This window comes from Hakea prostrata, chromosome 3 (genome assembly GCF_041222555.1).
Source record: "Hakea prostrata isolate BN-2017 chromosome 3, UWA_Hpros_2, whole genome shotgun sequence".
Taxonomy (NCBI): domain Eukaryota; kingdom Viridiplantae; phylum Streptophyta; class Magnoliopsida; order Proteales; family Proteaceae; genus Hakea; species Hakea prostrata.
The window spans coordinates 4,221,531-4,240,637 of record NC_142602.1 but is presented as its reverse complement, the minus strand read 5'-3'; the positions used below and the strand labels follow the sequence as shown (position 1 = coordinate 4,240,637).

The window sequence follows — 19,107 nt, the reverse complement described above, 5'->3', positions numbered from 1 at the left end:
AAATCAGATGGACTACAGCAGCTCAATCCCCTCTGAGATCATGAATTTCTCCCTTATGGTACCATAAAGTATTAAAGAGAATGATTACATAAGGATACCATGATTCATCTTCTTTGGAACCATTAGATTAAGAACCAATAGAAACAAATACCCAACCATGTATGCACATAAAATCCATAGACTCAAAGGGGTTCCAAACATAGGTTGTCCCTGTCCCCATCACATTTGTCACATCAACATGTGAGACTAGGTGGGCTGAACTCACTAATACATAGTTCTTTTGAGAATAGCTGAGATACAGAAGCTACTAAAAGATGGTAGGTACCTGGTTATAGAACTTCTCTGGGTTCTCTTCCCGCAAATTATGAATATCCAATGCAACCTTCGCATCACAGCCAATTCCTGTGAATAATGATCATTAGTACAGCACAAAATCCAAGAGTTCCAGGTGAAGATGATAATCTAAGACAGATTGATGAGTCCATCATGAATGTAAACAATTCGACATTACGTTATTGGCAGACCATCCTGATAGACAACACAACATTACCTCACACTAACTCCTAAGCATACTTAGGAGGTTGAGGAACACCTCATTTCAAACATTTTCTATCACTAGTGAACAATATGTACAGAGAGGGCCATACCAACATACCAAGATAATTATTCATGAACTTTGGAGCTTGGAGTTGCTTTCCCTGTTGGTTTTGTATTGATATCTTCCAGCGATCAAGAATGGTAACTGCAGCATGCTCTATGTGCTGTAACACCGTAAAGAGCCCTCCTTGTCTCTCTACTGAACCTAGGCCACCTCCCCAGGACAAAACCCTGGCTAGATCATTCCCTGTACCTGCCGGAAGAATTGCAACTGGAGGAGGGGAGACAAAATTTTGCTTGTCGATGACATCCAGAACCCAACCAACAGTACCATCTCCCCCGCAAACAAGAACTCTAAAATGGGGGACTCTTCGGAACAAATAAAGACCCAATTCTGGTCCTTGTGTTGAACTTAATTCAAAGACCTAAAAAAGAAGCCTCAAGGTCAAGAGTCTATAAAATCAAATGATAGGTGACCCATGACAATCCAAGTTGATGGAAGTTGGGTCATATATGAAATAAAACATCAGATGCACTTCACTAGAGGCAGCTAGCCTCTTTCTCCTTCAGGTGTTTTATCCTCAAAAAAAATAGGTAAATCTACAAATTGCTTCTGTTGTCACAGAAGACCTGCAGTAATCAAGTAGGACATTACATATCCATGCTCAAATAAGAGAACATCACTGGATGCTCTTCATAACAAACTTGTGTTTATGAGTACTGATGAAGTACTCAAAAATATTAGACAGTTATAATTCACGAACCTGAACAGGATTCAGAAGGATGTTCAAACGTTGCTTGAGTGAATTCCCTCGTTGTGCCCCACTTTTTTTGTTGATAAAAACTAGTAGTGGCCTTGCATCTGGAGGCAAATCAATCACTTCGTATTGCTTGACCCCTAATATCTGAGACTCATCACTCCAATTGAATGATGAACTTCTATTGTATTCAGGATGCAATGCCGCTTTATTATTGACTTCAGCACCTTGTTTTTGGCTCTCTTTTTCCATTTTACCATTACAAGTTCCATTACTCTCATGCGAGCCCTTGAAAGCTTGTTGAGCATCTGCAGTATTCTCAGTGGATGAGTCACAGGTACCACCACTATTATTTGAATCAGCAGAAGCTTCTCTTCCATGTTTGTATTTTTTACTTTGACTCCTAATACGTCCACGTACAGACAAAGCAAATTCATTGGCTCCATGTGTGATTGAGCTCAAAAATCCACCAGAACTAGTTCGGTTCAATTCCTTGACAAACAATGGTGATAAGATCAGTCGTTTAAAGAGACCCAAATCACAAATGTCACCTGTTTCATTAGACATGTTAGTGTGGCACTCAACATGTACCAACTTTTGGCACCACATGCAACACCATATCGGAGATCCCCCAAGAAAGGACCCACTACAAGGCTCTTCACAATAACTGCAAGAAGAAGTTTCGTCAAATTGATCTGTGGCATCTGTCCATCTTACGGCCCATTGATGAATCACATGCTCATATCCAACCATAGAAACACATTTGCAATCCTTTGGAGCATTTGAAGAGCAGCTAAGGTGTGCTGCTGCACCACAAATACTGCAATTGTGGATGAAGTTGTCAGAAGCAATCATTGGCCCAAGAGCCTGAGTTGGAGATACAGACTTCAAGCATACACAACAATTTCGGCTCTTTCCACGAGATACAGACTCCAAGCTCCAAGAATGGGCAGCTTGGGGAACCTTGTGCTTTGCTTTTGGGTTTTTCTTTGACCTAGCTATGGCTTTCATCCAGCTTAGACTAATGTTTCTTCTCCACTGGAAGACGGTGTAGACTATAGTCAGGATGCCAACTAATGCAGCAGTGAAGTAAGCAAAAACAAATAGACGGGATTCATCCATTCCAGATGACTCATTATTTCCCCATGTTGGAAGTAACATCCCAGAATTTCCTGTATCTTTATCCATTATTCAGCATAAGTCTTGTAATAGCAATGTCACTCTTCCAAGGGTCCAAACAGTGCACTTCAGAAACCAGGCACCAGAATCAAGGAATGAAAGAAAATATGGCCTCACTCCGGAGACATAGCCTTCAACTCAACACCTTATGTTGGCAATTTGATCCAACTCTCATATTGAACTTGGGAAAAATTCTTTCAATGGGGAATCAACCATAGTTGCTAACCACCCCCTTCCATGCTGCTGAATGCACTCGTTATCTCAACATAACTCAGCCTTATTCCAACTAAAAGGGTTGAGCAAATTCCATAGGTAAAAAGACACGCAAACTGGCATTATTGCTAAGACTTAGCTGCTGGAATTATGATTTCACAACTAAGACTTCTTCTAATTCTTATCACTTTAAAGGAAAAGAAACAGTCATAGGTATCTCATTAGTATATTTGCTGGTTGATTCTTCAACCAATCCCTATGCTTAACAGCACGAGCTCCCTTGTTTAAGATCAGAGGCCAGATAGGCACTGCAGAAATCTGCAAAACCAAGTGCTATTTCAAAATATGAGATAATTATCCGCTTGAAGCAATAAAAATGTCCCCAACACCAACAGTGAGTTGTTGAAATCGGGAAGGAAAAAGTACATGGCATAGCCTCATATGGTTCATCAGATGAACTAAATAAACCACATTATACTTAAATAGAAGTAGCTTTTATAATTGCAAGAAGAACATGAACACTTTCAGAAGCATCAATATTCAGCTTCCAATACAAGTCACGCAGAGGTTTGTGTACCATACATAATCTAAAAACAAAAAAATATAAATAACAAAAGTGGGAACCAGCATAACAAATTTAATAATCAAAGGTTGCCAAAAAAAAGTGTTCAGATACTGGCTTTATCTCCAAAACCAAATAAAAGAAAAGTTTTTTGAAACTCTTACTTTGATGGTTAACCTATGTTGAAAAATGTGTTACAAATACTTTCTTTTATTATGATATGAAACTCAGCTTCGTTTGTTTATCCTCCCTCAAGGCTTAGAATTATTTGAGTTGCTTTTGATAAAAACACTTATTTATGGAAACTTTAGTCTCGCATTAAAAGTGGATGAGAATACTACCAGGTTATACATTGAAATGGGATCCAAAAGGCTTCTTGTTGAGAGGTAACTCTCATCCCACAAAAAGTTTTTCCAACACCATTTGAGTTCTATCAGACGTTGTATTCAGGCTATTAAACGCCATAAATAATGTATCAAGTGTTGGGGTTCCTTTGGGGCCATCCAGGCAATATTTGCTCTATTTATGATGTCATCCTTGAATTTTCTGGTTTCAGATGTGTTGTCATTTGACATATCATTGGCATCGGCCCTCACCCCTCAGAATAGAATGCCGGAGTAATTCAGATCCCTATGGCCTCCATTGTGCTCTGTCCAATGCATGGGCTGTTCTGGACAATATCAGAGGTGAGGTGTTCGGTGCTAGAAGCTATCATCTGGAGCAGTCCAGCTCATTGAGTGTCAATAAGAGCTTCTTTCTTTGAGAGTAACCTTTTATTGTAAAGGGTGTTTGGGGCCATTCCAGCAATGTTTGCACCATTTTTTATGCTATCCTTGGATTTTCTGGTGTGAGCTCTGCACCATTTGACATATCATTGGCTCCGGTCCTCACTCCCCAGAATCAGAAGCCAGAGCATTTCAGATCCCTATGGCCTCCACTGTTCTCTGTCCAATGCATGGGCTGTTATGGAGTATCAAAGAGAGGTGTTTGGCGCTAGCCACTATCATCTGGAGCAGTCCAGCAATCATCAAGTGTCGATAAGAGCTTCTTTCCTTGATAGTCACCTCTCTCTCTCTCTCTTTGTCTGAGTTTGTCCAAACAACTACAGATATATCTTTTCTTGTTTCCATCCCCTATTCTCTATCTTCTTCATTTGATTTGAGTCTGAGAATAACCTTGAAAAAACTCAAAGGTGTTCACAGTAAGAGAGTGCACTTCTACCATGGATGGCCATGATGCTATTGTATTTTAAGGAGCCAATTCGTTTACACCCAGCTGCACCACTAGGGGGCATCTACGGTACTAAGGAGGGTGCACGGTGGCACTCCTCAGCCTTCATCTTCTTGACTTGTTTCTCACTGTTAGTCGGCAGGCGACACACTTACCCTCTGGCAGTTACATTTCTCATACTAGTCTTTATATTACTTGCTTTACAACAACCTATCATCGCAATGGCAATGTTGAAGATGATCCTAAGAGATCCCAAGAGTAACTATGAGTGAAATGGCAGGGCAAGGTACTGCAAAACACTAGTGTACTAAGAAATGCAGTTCTTTCTACTTTCCATTTACTCACTAATAAGATAGCTTTTGTGGCGGATTATATGAAGTTACAGACACTTATTTACACAGACTCCTTGGCTGTTGAAAATTGGGGAGCAATTCAATGCAATTTCTAATGAATAAAGCTGTTGGTATTGACAATGGCATTCATGATCAATCCTCAACTAATTGGTTCCATCCTCCAAAGATTGGACATAGACCAAGCATCATATGGATAGTAAATTCATATTTTGCAATTGACTGCTTGCCATCTCTTTTAAGTCCCCAAGTGCATGATTAATTAGATGGGCCAAACAGCAATTATCAATACACAATCTTAAGGCCCTAAGAACATTTAAAACTACAGCTGATGCAAACTTGTAACTTGTAAGATTAATAGAAAAAAGGTTTTCTTAAATGATTATCCATCATGCTTCTAACCATAATATTACAGAATGTAAATGTGTGTTTATCCCAGTGCGGGATACTGGCTAGTCCTTGTCTGGAATCTTCTGCTCCTATTTGGGTTTCTAGGAGACTGTCTTACTCAGTAGTTTTTCCCCCTCAAACAAAAACGCTGGCTGTCGGAAAAAAATGTATTCCTTCGATTTCCACTTCTCCATACTTATAACAACAAGAATGCTAGCGAAACAAACTATTTTCCTAATTACAGTCTATATCATTATTTAACAAAACTAGGAGTCTGAGAATGACGATGATAAAGAATTAAAGATACGCCTGCATAATCTATACGAATCAACCAGTGCTAAATGCAGAACGCAAGTAAATAAAAACAGAAGGTAATCACTTCGAATCCCTATCAACCCAACACCCTCTTAAAACGCGCTGAAACCACAAGAAACCCATAAATGGTTCATCACCACATTCAGTGAAAAAATAACTAAAACCCATAACAGAAAACAAAAAGACGGACTCGGGCTGCCGACATGGTATTCCACTCTGAATAAAAAAACTCGATCAGACGAGAAGCCGGGGAGAATAATAAAAAAAGTAGAGCAGCTAATTAGAGATCCGAAGAGTTACATTCAAAATGGATCTGCAGACGGCCTCGAAGCGAAAGATCGAGTCGGTTGGAGATGTTCCTCGCTAAATCTTGAGAAGCATGAGTTCATACCCGAAATCCAATGATCAAAGTTGCCTAGGTTGCTTCATTACCGTGCTATAACATATATAAATTTATGCTTTGAGAGGAAAAGAACATCGATTAGAAGGTTTTCGATTCTTTCGAACAGCTGTTTATGTTCTTTTGCATTTCCTTTTCTCCATTTCTTATGCTTCTCGTTGGACACGCGGCATCCAGTTAAGCTCCCGTGTGTAAAGAGAGTTGCGAATGGGCCCGGCGTGTTGTAAGTTGTAAGTTTTAACTGGGTGGAAACTCGTCAAGGAGTCTGACGAGGTCGGCGTCACTGGGTTTGGTTGCAGTTCCGAGTCTTCCGACAACACAGTGAAGAGATAACGACAGGGTAATTTATTAAGGAACGACCCCCAACTGTTCATCGGACCTTGCTCAATCTTGACCGTCAAGTAAAACACCTTATCAGTCGGATCGAAATCTCGACCGAGATAACAGACCAAAATCTCGTTTGACTAAAATCGGTTGAGTAGTAAAGATCCATGCTTCTCAATGGAAATGTCTTGGATTTGACCCTTGTGAATGGTATTACATTTTCCGAATTAAAAAAGTATCAGTACCACAAAAAAAAAAAAAATCTCATTTAACAATGTCGAGGATTTAGCACACATGTGTTAGGTTGATGTATTGGTTTAGGAGTCTAGATTTTGTCCACGTGGATATAACTGGAAATTCAGAGGGATTGATTGGGGTCGAGATTTTAAAACCCTAATTCCAACCTTAAATACTTCTACCTAAGTTTATTTAAGACAATTTTGCTTGATGTTCATTTAGGGCATAAAATTTTTGTCACTACTCTAAACTCCAAGAGGTTAAGCGAAGTTCAATTTTGTCGTGATTGTCCCTGACTATAACAAGTAAGGACAGGTTGGCATGTCCCTATCCTTGTATACATTGTATTTGCACTTAGCTCCATCTTAGTACCTCTAATGTGAAAAATCAATTGTTCAAACCTTAAAAAATATATATGAATTTGGGGATAGTGTTAATGTTAAAACAAAGTAACATTTTGGTAATGATCTCTTTACAACTTTATTTAGTGTTTTATAACGATCAATACCAAAATTAGGGTAAAAAGATTAGGGGTGAATTGAGACCAGTTATGTATGCTTGCTTTTGCCTTAATTCAAGGTCAGCACATCTTGATCCTAACCCACTTTTAAGGCCAAATGTGCACTCTTGATTCTCACCTATATCCGTTTAGTTTGATGTGTGGACTATCAAAGGGTTGCTCAGTTGATAATAATCAATGCTTCTTAGTTAAGAGGTCATGGGTTCGATTCTCCTGATAGTATAAATAATAGTTTTCATCCCCTAATACAAATCTATCAATGAACAAATTCCCCCTCCCTTTTCTATTAGGGTTTGGGATTATCAAAAATACCCTCTCAATTAAAATTTCCCTTTTCTACCAATGAAGGATTACTCACACTAAAATGACATGCACCTTTGATGATTAGGTCACAAGTTCAACTGTCGATATGGTATATGTAATAGTCCCTATGATATTCTGACCTGAATTATTGTACCCAATTTCAAAAGATGGACCCACACCGATATACTTTAGTGAGCGATCAAAATGACTAATTTGCAGAGATCTGTAGTGGAAGCAGTGGCCCAAACACAAAGCTCCCACAGTACAATATAACTTGACCTGATGCCTACACTCGTTTACCCGATTGGCTATCTATATGCGTCTTATGTTCACCTACCACGTAATTAAGGGATTTTTTTAATTTTCGATTAGGGTTTTATGTGAGAGTTCTTGTAATGTCGTTTTTGGCAATTGATTGTGAATCTCCTCGAGTTCCTCTTCTACGTAGTGAAAACTCTTCATTTTTGCTCATGGACATAGCATATCACATCAATGTGTGAAACACACTGAATCTATGTATGTTTTTGTCCCCACTCCCCACGTTGCAATCAATTCTCAACAACAACCCCCCCCCCCCAAAAAAAAAATTTTTTTTTTTTTTTCTTGAAAGAAACCAGCAGGATAAGATGGCACAAGGTTTCCATAGCTCCATCCCTAGAGCAAGGTCTGGAAAAAAAAAAATCTACACAGCCTTTTTTGGGTTTCCAATGAAATTCTTTTTTTCTCTAAAGTTCGGATCCTGTACTGGTATACCGATCCGGACTCCTCAGATCCAAATCAGTAAGGAAAGAACCATAACGGCTCATAGAGCCAAAGTGGATAAACATTTAAAATAAACGGCCAAGGCCAATCAAAACCTAACGAACCAACGATCCAAAGTGAATTAACATTTAAAATAAAAATCCAACGTCAGCAAACAAAACCCCAGCAAAACTACTAGCCGTTACTCTTGTTCCAGAAAATTTAGCCGTTACGAGAGCGTCGATGACCTAACGCTCTCTTTCCCAATTTCTCATCCATCTATTGCGCCTCTTCATCTTCCTTCAGTTCCTTCAGCGAAAACACAACCAGAGACGATAATCCGAAATTGCTCATTCTCCGTCCACTCTTCTCGCCCCCTAACCCTCGCCGCAGTAAATAAAGAAATCGATTCAGCGATTTCCAACCATGGCGACCCCTTCGAAAGATCAAAAACAATCCCGATTCAAAGCTCCAGAGACTGAGAATTCGAACCCCAATCTCACAAGCAGAAGTCCTCTGCAGAAAAAAGCAGATTCTCCGGTTGTCAAATCCGCCACATCGAAGAAATCTGCACCGAAAATTTCTTATCAGATCGCTTCTCCTCGTACCAAGATTCAAGAAAGGAAATTTATAGTAGCCAAGAAGAAATCGAAGACGTCGAATTCTGGTGTTGTTTCCTGCAACTGCAAAGAGAATATGGGGGGTAATCACAAGAAATGCCCTCATATTGCCTACGAGAATCTCAGAGCTTCTCAAGAAGAGTTCTTCAAAGATAGGAGTAGCATAGAACAGGATATTATAGATTTAGATGAGTTACGGACGGAACTTGAACAGGAACAGAACACTGTTGAAAACTACGAAACTGCTGCGGATTCACAGGAGAAAGCTGTGGAGGGTAACGAGTCTTCACCGAATGGATCACTTAACTACGATCCGGAGGAGTTCTCGAATGAAATGGGTAGTTCGAAGATCAAGAGACGGAGGGATAGGGTGCTGGAAGCAGCCCGAAACAGTATCCCTGAAGGAGGCTCTGGAAGAGTCATGCATTTGGTCAGAGCATTTGAGAGGATTCATTCAATGCCGTCTTCTAAGGACTCAAAGAAGACTGAAGAGGCAGAGAAGGGAGGCATTAAGAAGCCGGTGAAGTGGGCACTACCAGGATTGCAACCTAATGACCTACAGACAGATGCATCCGCTTCTTGTTTCAGTCAATCAGACCTGCTTTCCACATCAGAGAGTTCCTGTTCAGATTCTAGGGTTTCTTCTTCATCAGACAGCAGTCAAGGAAGGTAAGTTAGGACATCATTGTATGATTGAACTCATTTCCTTCTATTTGAGTGTCACTGACTTTTCTTGTTTCCCTTCTGTTCTTAAGCTTTACATTCACAAGCAGGACATCTAGGGAAGGGGGAGACCAAAGGAGCAGGGGCAGTCGAAAAGTAAGAATCTGGCACTTTTATAATGAAATAATGGATCTTAAAGAAATTTTTGTGAGAACCTAAAAGATGTTGCATTTTCAGAGCTCTGAATCCTCGACGGCATTTAGTAGAAAAACGTGGAAGAAGAAACAGCCGAAAGTGACGAGTCAACAACCATTTAGACTAAGAACTGAGGTAACCATTGAATTTACTGAATTTAACTAAGAGTGTTAACGATTTGTTTGAATTGACTTAATTTAATTGCTGTTATTGTTCAGAGGTAGACTAAAAGTGTAATGACATTTAATGAGCTTCATGTAAAAGATTCTCCTTTAACTGTAATATATGTCTTACCATTTCTGAAGTATACAACTAATGAATTTCTGAATTAGCCAAATCCATTCTTATTCTAGCTTTCAGTCCTCAAACTTCATCATGATTCCTTGATACCTCTAGAACAGAAAACCCTAAGTTTTGATTCGTAATTTCACTATGAAAACGAACCTATGGTTTTGTACGGAAGGCACATTTTGAAATATTGTTTTCTACTATGGCTCCATCTGACATTTAACTACATTTCAGCAAAGAGGGAAGTTTAAAGAGGAAGAGTTTCTCAAGAAGATGCAGGAGATGATTATAGAGGAGGAGAGACAGAGGGTGCCAATTGCACAAGGGTTGCCTTGGACAACAGACGAACCAGAAGTGAGTTTTTTTTTTCTTTCTTTACATGCACCACAATTGTAACTAATGAATTTTCTCACTGGAGTTCTATGCTACTTCCTTTTGAAATTCTCCTACAGATATATCCTTCTGGTAATTCGCTTGAAACAATTTGAACAAGAAACTGTATTTAAGTAATCAGTTTGGGTTCAGCCACATTTATTTAAGTAGTCATTTTGGGGTTGTCTTGTCTCTGACTAATTCTAACTTGTCAAAAAGGGGAGGGAATTTTGTATACCCTTCTATGTTCTATCCTGGCATGGATGATCTAATTTGAGTTATGCTCTGTTTCAAATAATTCTTAGTTATCTGAAAGGGTAAATGGGGAAGATAATTAAGTTCATCTGTGAGAGTTCTATGTGCTAATATTTAAGTGCTTGCTGATTTCATGATGTCCCAGTGCTTGGTGAAGCCTCCAGTAAAAGAATGCACCAGACCAATTGACTGGCAGCTACATAGTGATATAAGGGCAGTGGAACGTGCTGAATTTGATCACCATGTAAGTTACTATCCCTAAACTATGTTAATTCATAACAGTGCTCAATGGCAAGTAACACATTTTCTTCTGTTTATGGCAAAGGCTGTTTGACTCTTTGCTTCTTATTGCTTAAGTTTGATTGCCAACAATGAGGATGGGACACATGATGAGATCCGAACCAATCTGATATGGTTCTTGAATTTCTGACGTATCCATTGCATTGTTTTATGTCCTTGAGTATGACTTTTCAATATCAACTAAAGATTACAATTCTCTCTCTCTCTAGGTTGCTGAGAAACTGAGCCTTATTGAGCTGTATAGATTAGAAAGAGAAAAACAGCAGAAGGTAAGTGACAATTAACTATAATTAGAATGAGCAAATTCTAATTAAAGTACGGTAGTCTCAAACAATCTTCCTATGTTTCTTATCACTGTAGTTGGAAGAAGAAGAAGAGATCAGGAGGCTGAGAAGAGAGCTCATCCCAAAAGCACAACCCATGCCATACTTTGACAGGCCTTTTATACCTAAAAGGTAAGGTTAATCACATTTCTTTTGGGGGATGTTGCAAACCAGGGAAAGGGCTATCCTCCAATGTTTTGGCAGTCTAACTTGTACTATGTATTCTCCAATGTTTTGGCAGTCTGAACTTGTAGTATGTATTTGTAGTTTTATTGTTGCATTGTTTCGCAGGTCAGAAAAACAACCAACCATTCCTAGAGAGCCGAGGTTTCAAATTCCTCAGCACAAGAAAATCAAATGCATGTCATGGAATGACATCAACATGTATACACATCAACACTGAAAGCTACAAAAAAGAAAAAAAGGAGAACAAATGGTGAAGCAAAAAACAAAAGATTCCTCATGTTCAGCATTTCCTCCCTTAGGAAAAGAATTGATTTTTGCATTTTCTTGCCCAATTGTAAGAAATGAAAATAATTTCATTTGTTGCCAACATTAATATTGAAACAGGAAGCTAGTGCTGCTTTACACCAGTAGTTAGTTAATAACCAAATTGAAAAGTCGCTCTTCTTGCTTTCTGTGGGTGTAAGTCTGTAGTCTTTCTAGCCAAGTAATGAGGGAGATGGCCCCTTGAATTTTGACAGTGTCTTGTGGTTCTTGCTTTCATGTTTGCATTCTATCATAGTTATCAGATATAGAAACAAGTTCATAGGGATGACAACCTCCTTCAGATAGACCGAGACTTTAATGGCTATAGCAAAAACCTTTTTAATATCCTTTAAAAAGCACATGACTACCTCTGTATTCCCTTAAATACCAATCTTTCAAACTCAACACTTTCTCCATTTGCTCATCTCAAATCTATCTAAGAATTCCACCCAACTTGATTAGAATGCGTGGCAGATATCTTTAGACTTATGCAAGCAAAGATGACACAATAACCTTCCCCATTTGGATTTTACTTGCATTTTTGTGTGAATAGTTTCACTCTGGACTTCAGTTCAGGGGTCTGACCATGGGAATTTGACATATTCAGGTTCAATCCAAGCAAACCTATTGTTTTCTTTGATCCCCAGCAATGAATTTGTTTGTATGGATTCATTGAATAATTCCCAGGTGTTGATGATACAATGATTACATCTTGGAGAATTTCTTTCGATCTGATGAATCTCGTCACGCCAGAAAATTCAGTATCCACAGCAGAAAATGTCTCTTCAATACAACTAAACTGGAGAAGATTTGAACTTATTTGGATTTAAAACTACAAAGAAAGGTATAACAATGTACATCATCTATTAACATTGCCGAGCAAATGAAACAGAGTAGAGGGGAGGGGAACTAAAGAAGGCTAATGAGGTTTGAACAGCATCTGCTGTGCAGCATTCTCATTGAGTATGCTGAACTTGAATATTAGCGACGTGTTGAAACAATGATCTTGAGTCTTGTATGATAAATTCAATCTTCCACGCAGGCTTCGAGTGAGGCGTTTGTAGAAAGTTGAGTGACATACTGATTATCACTGGCTTCGAGTGAGGCTTTTGTAGAAGTTGAGTGACATACTGATTATCACTTTCGATGATTATGTACTCCAGATGATTTTCCTTAGCCAAACCAGTGCTTTTCTAAGAGCTAGAGATTCTGCAAATAATGCTATTTGATTTCCACAATCTTCAGCAAAACAGAGAAGCATCTTTCCCATATGGTCTCTTGCTATTCCTCCAAATCCTGCCTTGTGCCCCCCCCCCCCCATCAACAGTTATCCTTATCCATGGAGGTAAAGGAGATTGCCATTTGATATTTTTATTATTTCCAGGTAGCCTGTAGTCTCTTGTGTGGGATAATGCATTAGTCCTTATCTGCATTGGAGTCTTTGGATTTGCTTCATGAGAGACTGCAGTGTGATTCACCCAAATGGAATAAAGTACATTGATATTCTGTATAAAACTCTCAAATTGAACAGATGAAGCTTTTAAGAGTTTTGAGCAAGGTACCAATCTAAGTCAGCAGTGGTGAAGAGTGTGACCATTTTGAAGCCTTCAATGAGATCACAAAAATTGCCTTTGAGTTGGGACAATGTAGAAACATATGAATCTGAGTTGCGTGGGATAGTCCACTAGTGCAATAGGTTTCTAGTATTTCACTAACCTTGTAGCTTTAGTAAGTGGGGTGCTAGTAATGAATTGGGATGGATAGAGTTTCGTGCTCCTCTCACACCTCTCCACCACATATTAGAAGGGGAGCACACCTCTAAATTTGACAAAAATAAGTAATATGAGAGATCCCTGGTGAGAACATTTTTTAATACATGGTGAAGAAGTGTGGCGCAACTCAGACCTCTATCATAACGGGTAACGGATCCAATCTTGTTGGCAACTTGTGAAGAAGTCTTTCTCAAAGGAAATGTTGTATTTTTGGGGCAGTATGAAGATGCCAAAGTCTTAATCAACCAGTCTTTGCTAGGAAAATCAAAAAGACAGGCAAGAGGCCACACTACAAAAGCAAATAATCAACCATTTGTATCAGATGATTGCATAGGGGTTTTGATTATGCAGCACTAACACGAAAGGATTTTTAATTGTTTCAGGTAGACGGAACAAATTTTTGGAGGTTTATCTTACATTCCAGAGAAAGGAAGAACAACCAACCAACCTAAGAACGGACCCAAAAGAAAACCCCAACTAAAGCCAATCTCACTACGGCAATCAAAGAAGTGTAATCACGGTGAGATTTCCAACTTTGGCTAATCTAGATCCGATATACTGAATCTGTTTCCTTGAAATTCTCAATTAGGCTAATCTAGATCCAAATAGCAGCATGCATGGAAAACCTGGGGCAGACTTGAATGTTGCACAGCACCTGCTGCCTCTCGACCGAGATTCTGATCTAGACCGTTGGCAGCACAGTGCCGCATTAAAGTTGAACCCAGAAAACCTACTGCCAAACAGAAGACAAGCATCCCAAGTCGATTGCAAAATTCCACAAACTAGTTCAAAACGGTCGCAAAATGCGTCATTGTTCTTACATTGGTTCTTTGAAAAATAATAATGAAAAAAAAGTGATGCAGGTCCGAATAGACAGAAACAAGCATATAAATTCAAACTAAAACTACATTTTATCTGTAAGTACGAAAGAAAATTGTAGGGATCAGATTGTCTCAAAAATCTCTCCACAGCTACATCCTCTGAACCAGCTAAATGTAAATACCAAAAAAGACAACCTCAAACGGGGGCAACAACAATCCTTCCAGCAACTTGATCAAGGTCACGTTGGCCACTGGATGTGATCCTCCTCCCACTGAAACAAACAAATGCAACCAAAAATTTAGCTCAGTAAACAACATTTTACAACGGACAAGCAAATGACTGTAAAGAAATTGAGCAAACAATGAACCACGTCTTCCTACATTATATCAGCTAATTGAAACCAACCAATCAACCAAGCCTCACAATGCGTAGAAAACTTTTTGGGGTTCGGTAAGAAAGGTTTTCTTTTTTAGGGTGTGGCAGGGGGAGATGGGAGCAATAATATTCTCACTACTCCAGTAGCAGTGATACTCGGCCACTGACAAAATCATTACAGTTAAAAAAAGGGATTGTCTTAAACACAAATCAAGACACAAGTCATAATAATCATAATTACTTGAGAGTTGAGATTGAACTACCGAACATATTGATTTACAAGAGGGTTGAAACAAAATTAACACTGATTAAGTTTTCCTAATATCTACATGAAAGTTTAGCAACTGAAAGGGAACATGCTATGAAAAGAGAATTCCAACAGACAATGTTCTAGCAACTGTAGGGTATGACAGCAGCATGTGCATGCAGCCTCAGGCACCTGCTTTGCAGTAAGGGCTGTTTCCAATTTTTGAAAACCAACAAAGAGGCTGCAATAACTGTTTAACAGTTGCACTACTGAAAGCAAGGAACCAGCACACTAATATTCAGAGGTAAACTATTTCTTACCCCTTTGGGTCCATCTCGATTATGTTCATCGTCTCCAATTGCTGAAGGATATGACGAGGAATTGCACCGCTGCTCTTGCAGAAATGGGGAGGACGGCTACCATTCCTCTTGCGCCCACCATAGATCTTCCGGAAGCCACCAACACCAATTCCATGCCTCAAGTAGATCTTCCTAGCCATGGATGCTGCAAACAGATAAATGATCACAAGCATGGTTATTAAAGCGGCAAAGCGACCAAAGCGATTGGGGCTCCGTCTTGGCGATTAGGCGACTAAGCGCGCTTAGGCGGCAATAAAGCGACCAAAGCGGTTTAGTCAATATTTTTAATATAACTACTTTTTAATACAAATACTTTTTATAATAATCTAAAGTACTAAACAAACATTCAACAATCACATTCATAAAAATAAAAATAAAAAAACATTCAAGAATCACAGTTATGAAACATTATCCAAAAAAAGAATAAAAACATAACTTTATCTCATCAAGCTTCATAGATTCATAACAATAATTATGTAGCATGTACTATATCAATAATCAATGTGAAAACTAAAAATGAAAGAAAAGTAGTATGTACTATATCAGTAATCATTGAATATGGCTCATGCTTCACATTTTGTTGCCGACAGGCAATTTGGGCCTCAATTCCAAAATGGCTCACATATTTAAATTTATATTCGGCATTGTAGGATAAATTATGATTAAAAAAAAAGAAAACTAATATGCACAAATTACAAAATGTAAAAAAAAGCGGCTGCTTTAGCATCTAGGCGGCAATAAGGCGCAAAAGACGGCAAACCGGTAATGGATAAACAAAAAAGCGGCAAGAAATCAGCTCGTTAGTTAAGCGGTCACAATTTAAGCGGTTCAAAAACCGCTTTGCCGCCTCGGCGCGCCTAGGCGGACGCTTTGATAACCATGATCACAAGGTAAAGCAGAATGCATCAGGTCTAATCTGAAAAGGAAAAAATGCTTTCACTCATGTATCATAAACAAATTGCATCAGATATGAGGAATAAAAGTTGAAGCACCCAGCTACATACCGGCTCTTATATAGTACCAGTCAGGGTCATAGGGAGCAAGCTCCTTGAAAGTAGCAGTCTTCACAATATCAGTCCAGTGGGGAAGTTCCATCTGCTCACAAATAAAAAGAAAATGAACTGAGATGCATCATCTTTGGGGCGAAAATAAACCTATCATAGGTCAGCTTTTAATAACAAGTGCATGACACATAATTCTAATGAAAATGTCAACATGACACACAGCCCTCTAATCATAAATATGTAACAACAGTTTCCTTCCAGCCTTCAAAGCAATCCCCATTGACATAACAGCATGAAAATTGTGTCAACAATCTATACATGGGACTGTGCTAGAAAAGCAATACAATTGTATCAACCCCGCAAATCAAGTTGTAAAGTCTACGTACATTTGAGAATCTTTATTGAATTGGCAAGGGTGACAGAAAATAATTTTTATTGAATTGGAAAGGGTGACAGAAAATAATTTTTATTGAATTGGAAAGGGTGACAGAAAACAAATAGCAAAGAAACATAACAGCACTGCTTATTTCCTATTTCCAACTTCAAAGAGGATAAACAACCACATAACCAAGTAACAAACCAAATTACATCAGATGCACTGGAAACACTAACCACTATAATGAACCAACAGAATCAAATACATATTCTGAACCACAACTGGACCATTCTATTAGATCGCACAAAGATGGCCTAAGCAAAAAAAACTACAGCAAAAAATTATTAAAATACACATAATTAAGTAAAGGCATTGCCAAATATAAGTTGAAAGGGGCAGATGAAAAGGAGAGATGAAAAAATTCTAAACATCAAAAGGAGAGATGAAAAAATAAACCCAGTATACAACAGGTCAACAGCTAACAAATAAAAAAGAAAAAGAAGACCCTCAAGAGTTCCACAGGATCATACCTTTCCTGATCGCTTGAGATGTGCAGCATACGCTTTCACAAACTCATGTGGTGACACATCTTTCACGTTTCTGGCAGTTTCCATTGTGTTCCTAGTCACTAGGCAAGCGTCTCTGGAACATAGTCAAATGGGAACGGCACAAAAGAGAGAGGTCAGTACGGACGTTTTATACAGATCATAAGTTGAAAGGGGCAGCCAAAAACACACTCAAGCTTTTGAAGAATGGCCCTAAAAATGCATGTATAGGTTTTAATATGTTAAATTTGAACCATGGACTACAGGCAAAATATAACTACATAAAAACATCAACCTTTCTGATGTCACCTAGCTGCGTATTATTTAGAACCAATCATTCTAATATCAGAATCAACTGTAAAATTCTAATAAATCTATATGATTCAAGTATCAAGTAACAATCACCACATTTAGACCATCTTAGGGGTAGCGAATCATCAAACAATTGATGGATGATAGTTCCAAAACGAATTTAATAAATATATTGTTACCGCACAGAGAAAACAGGTTCAGCATCTGGAACAATTAGACACAAAACCAAAGTCCAATGCCAAAATAAAACGTCAACAACAAAGACATTCTAATTGCTTCACTACAGATGGTGAGACTAAGCAGAACTCTTGGTGTTCATACAGCGTTCGCATCATTCATCAGCGTTTAAAAACAGATAACGGTGATATCCAACGAATTGCCCACTGCTTCTCAGTGAACCCTAGTAAAGATCACTTCGGACGAAGACCCAAAATCCATAAAAGAAGGCCAGATTGGTGAACTACGGCAACCAAGTACATCTAAAGAACCCCAAATGAGCGTGTTTTACGAATCTAACATAGCTCAAACGAATCGAAATACTTACCACGCCGATCCCTGCTGCTCAACGAAACCCTAGAAGTGAATAAAGCCGCGCCGGGAGAAGAGAGAGGGAGTGAGGGACGAATCCTTCAGGAGCAGAGACGTATGCTTAGAGGCGGATAAAACGTTAAATAAGGAGAAAGAGGAGAGTTAGGGTTTTGAGAGGTGTCTGTGTCTTTGACACTTTGTCAATGGTTGGACCGGTTAACCGGGTTTGGTATACGTGAATATTATTCTTTCCGGTCCAATCTAACCTAACCCATGCAAATCGGGTTAAGTGAGCATGGATATGATCTCATTTTGGTTCGGAATGGGTCCATATCCATAGGAAGTCGCCATTATCACCATTGATACGGCATTTTCGAGATCTAACGGCTATACTCTCTCATTCTTTCTTTATAATCGTAGACGGTGAATCATAAAAATGCCATGTGTTGCAAAATAAAATTTTGGGCAGAAAAAACAGTTTATGCGAGTTACACACCTGGTTAGGAGAACCCTAGCAGCCATGGATTGTAAATTTGTAATGCGGTCAATCTGTCCTACACGGATAGGACCTCTATAGTCCTCTGATTATATGTTTACTGTCACTAAAGGATATACTAGCATTATTATTTGGTTATTTATTATTAATTTTCACTAATTTTCACTAAGGTGGTTGAATTGTTAAGTACACCCAATCCAAGCCTTCATTCCATTGTATTGCTAGTTTTTCTCTTTTTTCTTTTGGTGGGGTGGGGTGGGCTTTGTTGACGCATGGTTGGTGGAACCATACAATCTTAGACGGTATTTACACTCCCTCAAGATTACAATTTTACTAGGGTAAAAAAATTGATTCCGGCATTGAGACATGCATTATTAGCCTTTCAATGTTGTTTTATTTTTTTAGGTGAATAAAGAAAAATTCATTAGCTTTTGTATACTATAGAGATCAGATAACCATTGGGATGAGATAGGCCATTCAATCATCAAAGCACAAGACTAGGCCTCTTTGAGCTAGGGAGTCAGTTATGTTATTAGTCTCCTGAGAGTATAGATAGAAGATCAAGGAGTAAAGAGAGTGCTTGGCTGGGCTATTTGACTGGGCTTGCAGCGTGTTATCCACATGGGTATTCGGTGTGTTCAAATCAA

The 19,107-nt window shown here is 38.8% G+C and overlaps 3 protein-coding genes across 5 annotated transcripts in view; 1 reads left to right on the top strand and 2 right to left on the bottom strand.

Annotated features, from left to right (window-relative positions):
* DGK1 (diacylglycerol kinase1) overlaps positions 1-6,279 on the bottom strand; it is a 28,673-nt gene extending 22,394 nt beyond the window's left edge. For 2 of the 3 annotated variants that reach the window (XM_089148245.1, XM_089148247.1), the window contains exons 1-4: positions 5,895-6,279; positions 1,362-3,065; positions 656-1,022; positions 326-402 (exon numbers count right to left, since the gene is read on the bottom strand). In XM_089148245.1, the coding sequence (XP_089004371.1) occupies positions 326-402; positions 656-1,022; positions 1,362-2,543 (1,626 nt within the window). In that variant the 5' untranslated portion in view covers positions 2,544-3,065; positions 5,895-6,279. Of the gene's footprint in view, positions 1-325; positions 403-655; positions 1,023-1,361; positions 3,081-5,894 lie in introns of all 3 variants that reach the window. The other variant, XM_089148246.1, reaches the window with a different exon arrangement.
* A 2,054-nt stretch (positions 6,280-8,333) lies between these two features.
* On the top strand, positions 8,334-12,333 carry LOC149020155 (microtubule-destabilizing protein 60-like). Its single transcript, XM_089148244.1, has 8 exons — positions 8,334-9,408; positions 9,495-9,558; positions 9,640-9,732; positions 10,120-10,239; positions 10,658-10,756; positions 11,022-11,081; positions 11,173-11,267; positions 11,427-12,333. Exons 1-8 carry the CDS (start codon positions 8,546-8,548, stop codon positions 11,536-11,538), a joined length of 1,506 nt encoding a protein of 501 aa, XP_089004370.1. The 5' UTR covers positions 8,334-8,545; the 3' UTR covers positions 11,539-12,333.
* Positions 12,334-14,157: 1,824 nt separating this feature from the next.
* Positions 14,158-18,099, bottom strand: LOC149020154 (small ribosomal subunit protein eS19z). Its single transcript, XM_089148243.1, has 5 exons — positions 17,981-18,099; positions 17,110-17,221; positions 16,204-16,294; positions 15,161-15,344; positions 14,158-14,489 (listed from the first exon to the last, which is right to left on the bottom strand). The coding sequence occupies exons 2-5, from the start codon at positions 17,191-17,193 to the stop codon at positions 14,414-14,416; spliced, it is 435 nt and encodes a 144-aa protein (XP_089004369.1). The 5' UTR covers positions 17,194-17,221; positions 17,981-18,099; the 3' UTR covers positions 14,158-14,413.
* Positions 18,100-19,107: the final 1,008 nt, after the last annotated feature.